This window comes from Hippopotamus amphibius, chromosome 1, assembly GCF_030028045.1.
Source record: "Hippopotamus amphibius kiboko isolate mHipAmp2 chromosome 1, mHipAmp2.hap2, whole genome shotgun sequence".
Classification (NCBI taxonomy): domain Eukaryota; kingdom Metazoa; phylum Chordata; class Mammalia; order Artiodactyla; family Hippopotamidae; genus Hippopotamus; species Hippopotamus amphibius.
In genome coordinates, this window is record NC_080186.1 from 129,287,754 (window position 1) to 129,292,990 (window position 5,237).

A 5,237-nucleotide genomic window follows, 5' to 3' on the forward strand; every position below is an offset into this window, starting at 1 on the left:
GCTTAGGAAGGCACAGCAAGGCGCGGTGTTGTCGCTCTTTACATAAATGTAATCTATGTGCCATTTACAGCTGTGAAGTCTGTCCTGTGCAGCGGGGGAGGGGCTCAGGGGCAATCATCTCCACCAGGCCCTCTTGCTTCCATCTCGTCCTTTTATCTACTTTAGCTCTGTGGGTAATTATTTATTTCATCGGATCCCGCGCTAGGCTCAGAGTTCCCAGTAGGCAGTGGCGTGTAGGTGAAAAGAAGACGCAGGTGGGAGTCAGGCAGCTGGCGCCCTCATTAACTCTGTAACTTTGGGTACCTTTTTGAACCTGATTTTCTACTTGGGGAAAGTGAAAATGAGGAGGCTTAGGAGGAGGGATTCTTTAAAGGGTGGACGACACAAGACGTGTGCCTGGAGCCCAGAGGCTGCTCGGTAACTCCCAGTCCTCTCTGGTTTACTCATTGAGAGTAAGGCTTGCATCTAACTTACCCTGCCGCTCTTGGTACGTAGTCAGAAAAATACATTGGCTCAATGAATGAAGTGCCAGCAAAACAAATTTTTCATCCTTGTCAATTTTAGGGGATTTCAAGCAGAGGCGTCCCCTTTCCCAGGTTCTAGCGGTCATCGTCAGGGAAGAGTGGGTCCAGGCGCGGGTCCCGCGTGGATGCTGGAGCCCTTACCGGTGAGGTTGGTGCCTGAGCGGGCGCAGTCGGGGCGCTGGAAGCCAAAACCGCCGGCAGAGGGCGCGCCGGGCCCGCTGAGCGCGTGGCGCTGGGGTTGGGGCGCTCGCCGGGCGCCGAGCACGGTCTGCAGTCCGGCCTTGACCGCAGCCGCAGAAGCGCCCGCTACCCTCGCTGAGCGCCAAGTGAGCGCCCTCGGGGCGCAGCGGAGCGCACGGGCCCGGCGCCCTGCTGCGCGAAGCCCTCCCGGCGAGCGGTGAGTACAGGCGCCCGCGGGGCACGTCTCACCCTAGTTGGGGGCACTTGGAGGTAGCGCATGTCGGACCTGGGGGGCGGGAGGGGGGCTGTTTTAGTGGTTGGTGTGCGTGGGAGAGCGAGCGGGTCCCAGTTTCCGTTTGGTCTTTGGAAAGGGCTTGGGGTTGACCCCAGGAGGCGCTGAATGTCGGGCAGAGCTTTGCTTTCAGGCGACTCCAGCTTACTTGAGGTTTTAATATCGGGTCTTTACTCGCGGGCCCCTGTCGGATGCTGATCCGGGTTCCGGGGGCCCGGGGTTTGGCGGGGGACACCCGGGGCGGGCTAGCGCTCACCTGGGCGTCCCCCACCCCCTTCGCCCTAGGCACCAACCACGTGCGGCTGTCGCCCGCAACTCTGCCTGTCAAGCGAAGCCCGCCTCCAGGGCAGGGGAGGGGACGCGGGGGCGGGGTGGGCTGTGCCCCGCGGGAACCCGGCCGGCCCGGGCGCCCGCTGGTGCCAGCTCGGCTCTCTCTGCCTCGTGTTCCCACGGGCTCCTCCTGGGAGGCAGCGGGCAGTTCCGCGGGAAGGCGCAGGGCTCTTCCCCGAGGGATCAGAGGCCACTCGAGGGACACCCGGGCGCTCCGCTTCCGGAGAAAGGAAGCAAAGAAAAGAAGCAGTTGCCCAGGTGACTAGTACTGGGGGTGCCCTCTCTCAAGGAGGCTCTGAGCGCCCGCGAGCCCTTTTCCGGGGTCTCGTCCGCTTTGAACCATCTCCAGCTATTCGAGGCAGCGGGGGCAGCGCCAGCTCCCTGTGGACCTGGCCCCAGATCCTTTTCCCAAACCCGCTCCGGCGGTTTTTGCGCATCGGGAGGAGAACACAGGCTGCGCGCGTAGGACAGGATTCAGGGGTGCCTTCTGGGCGTTGTGGAGCTGCAGCGCCTCGCGAGGCCAGCTCTCGGAGCTCCAGGGGGTTTGGGGAGAGACAGCGCGAAGGCAAGGTAGGTGGCTCAGAGGGAGCTGGATTGGGCTTGACAGTAAAGATGCGATCTGCTTATCTTGGCAAACGTCCTTTGCTTTCTAGGGCTTTGGGGGAGTTGCTGCGGAGCCAGGGGCTTGGAGGAGCGAGGCATGTATTTTCAGCTGCGCCTCAGAGGGGGAGAATTCTCTGTCACCATCAGAGAGGCAACAGCCCCGAAATGTGATGACAATTGACTTGCTCAGCGGAGGCCTGGGAGTCTCTGGACTGATAGCTTAGAGTATGCTAAAAAGCCAGTGCTTTCCATGGGGCATTGAAGGGCCAACTGGTCTCCGTGACAGTGACCTGGAGCAAGAGAGTCAGAAGACAGTTGTAGAGAGCAAGGGGACATTCCAAGGGGCTGACTTGGACTGCCAAGGCAGGCTACTGCCACAGAATTGTTGCGACCCTCTGATGGAATACTGGTGAGGTTCTCCACCCAGGGGAGCAAACAGAGCTGTGTAAGGGGCTGCCTGGCCAGTGAGGACTTCTGCAGGTCTGACCCACCCCTAATCCCTGTTTAGGAACTTGAGGGGTGTCCAACCCCTCTCTACACTCTCCTTCAGGAAGATGAGGACTCTGAACACCTCTACCATGGATGGCACTGGGCTGGTGGTGGAGAGGGACTTCTCCTTCCGCATCCTCACAGCCTGTTTCCTGTCGCTGCTCATCCTGTCCACACTCCTGGGGAACACGCTGGTCTGTGCCGCCGTCATCAGGTTCCGACACCTGCGGTCCAAGGTGACCAACTTCTTTGTCATCTCCTTGGCTGTGTCGGATCTCTTGGTGGCTGTCTTGGTCATGCCCTGGAAGGCAGTGGCTGAGATCGCTGGCTTCTGGCCCTTTGGGTCCTTCTGTAACATCTGGGTGGCCTTTGACATCATGTGCTCCACCGCGTCCATCCTCAACCTCTGTGTGATCAGCGTGGACAGGTATTGGGCCATCTCTAGCCCCTTCCGCTATGAGAGGAAGATGACCCCCAAGGCAGCCTTCATTCTGATCAGCGTGGCATGGACTTTGTCTGTACTCATCTCCTTCATTCCAGTGCAGCTCAGCTGGCACAAGGCGAAACCCACAAGTCCCTCTGATGGGAATGCCACCTCCCTGGGCAAGACCACCAACAACTGTGACTCCAGCTTGAGCAGGACATATGCCATTTCGTCCTCCCTAATAAGCTTTTACATCCCTGTGGCCATCATGATTGTCACCTACACCAGGATCTACAGGATCGCCCAGAAGCAAATACGGCGCATCTCGGCCTTGGAGAGGGCAGCGGTCCATGCCAAGAACTGCCAGACCACTACAGGTAATGGAAACCCCGTGGAGTGCTCTCAGCCGGAAAGCTCCTTTAAGATGTCCTTCAAAAGAGAGACTAAGGTTCTGAAGACTCTGTCGGTGATCATGGGGGTGTTTGTATGCTGCTGGCTCCCTTTCTTTATCTTGAACTGCATGGTCCCCTTCTGCGGGTCTGGGGAGACCAAGCCCTTCTGCATCGATTCCATCACCTTTGATGTGTTTGTGTGGTTTGGGTGGGCTAATTCCTCCTTGAACCCCATCATTTATGCCTTTAATGCTGATTTTCGGAAGGCATTTTCCACCCTCTTAGGATGCTACAGACTTTGCCCGACGCCGAATAATGCCATCGAGACGGTTAGCATCAATAACAATGGGGCTGTGGTGTTTTCCAGCCATCACGAGACTCGAGGTTCCATCTCCAAGGACTGCAATCTTGTGTATCTGATCCCACATGCCATGGGCTCCTCTGAGGACCTGAAGAAGGAGGAAGCAGGTGGAATAGCCAAGCCGTTGGAGAAGCTGTCCCCAGCCCTATCTGTCATTTTGGACTATGACACTGATGTCTCTCTAGAGAAGATCCAGCCCATCACGCAAAATGGACAGCACCCCACCTGAACTCCAAGATGAATCCTAGCAGACACACTCATCCCAAAAGCTAGAGGAGATTTCTCTGGAGCTTGCTAGGAAGAAACTAAGGTGTGGTGAGACTCTGAGATATTGGGCGAGCCCTCCTCTGCTGCCTCCCCTCAACACACAACTAACGACATTTTAATCTACATTCCAGTGTGTTTTCTGTGTTGTTCATAGTGATTCCAGAGGGACACAGGTGAAGCGAATGTTCATAAGGCACGTGTCTTTGGCTCCAAAGTTATTTCTAGAAACTGAGTCTTATCTTAGGACTTAAAAAATAGAGCAAAGAATCAACAACGAACAGCTTCACTTAAAAATTAAACCTTCCCGGGAAGGAAATGAGAAGGGTTGAGTTTGCTGTGTACAAACAGGTGCTAACCCTGGTCCAAGCAGAGTTTTCAGATTGTAAAGGTAGGTGCATGCCTTCATAAATTATTCCTAAAAAATAATTGAGCCTTACAGTAGGAATGGGATTTTTTTTTCCAGAATTGATGCTTTGTTGATATTGGTTTTATTTATTTATTGTATTATATGGATATTTTTAATTTATTTCAATAAATCTATATTTATCATATTTAACAGGATAAACAAATGAGTTATCTGAGATCTTACAATAGCATTTTTGTCCATTTCACTAGCACTTTATAAGCCTATGAAACAAACACATAGACTCTCTGAGGGTCTAAATGTTCATATATAACTTCCAGAAACACAGCAAAGTCTGATAAAAAAAAAATGAAGTTGTGTTGATTCCTTAAAAATCATTGGCACAAATAAATACAAGGTGAGAACTGACAAATGCTGTGCTTGTTTTTTTTTTTTTTCTAAAAAGATTTTGAAAGATTTAAAAAAGCACAGCTCCTCTTGTGTTCACAATTTTTTAAGTAACAAAGACTTTCCCAGGAGAATGATTTGCAGTTCTGTAAATATCTGAAATGAGTTAGCTTAAGAAGACTCCAACTTGAAATTTATGATCTTAGGTGGTAATGAAAAGTATATGCCACTTTGTATTTATGTAAAATAATCGGCCCTCTTTGTCTTTTCTCATTTCCTGTGTCAGATAGCTTTTCTGAACCAAATAAATGACAGTCCTGGTTAGAGAGGTGTAGTGAAGACAGTGAGTTTCCTTAACTAATGTGTCACAACAGTCTCACCCAGGGACAAAGGTCAAATCCTGCATCTCCATCTTACCAGCCAAGCCACTCAGTGGGGTTACTTTTTGTAGTGCTTTAATACGAACTTAGAATTGATTTTTTTAAAAAAGTCTAAGTTAGTGGTATGCTAACAGATAGTGCCTCATTATCGTCCTTGAGTAAGACACTTCTGTTGGTGGAAAAAAGAGGAGACCCCTTCACTTTGAGTATGTTAAGCACCCCAAAGCCATCAGCATCTCTTTTG

General features: G+C 52.2%; 1 protein-coding gene across 2 annotated transcripts; it reads left to right on the forward strand.

The window, feature by feature from the left end:
• The first annotated feature begins 894 nt into the window (after nucleotides 1-894).
• On the forward strand, nucleotides 895-4,608 carry DRD1 (dopamine receptor D1). Of its 2 annotated transcripts, none has more exons than XM_057748960.1 (2): nucleotides 895-921; nucleotides 1,980-4,608. In XM_057748960.1, exon 2 carries the CDS (start codon nucleotides 2,484-2,486, stop codon nucleotides 3,822-3,824), a length of 1,341 nt encoding a protein of 446 aa, XP_057604943.1. In that variant the 5' UTR covers nucleotides 895-921; nucleotides 1,980-2,483; the 3' UTR covers nucleotides 3,825-4,608. The 2 variants fall into 2 exon arrangements, with proteins under 2 accessions (XP_057604943.1, XP_057604952.1); XM_057748969.1 differs by lacking the exon at nucleotides 895-921 and adding an exon at nucleotides 1,466-1,896.
• The last annotated feature ends 629 nt before the right edge of the window (nucleotides 4,609-5,237 follow it).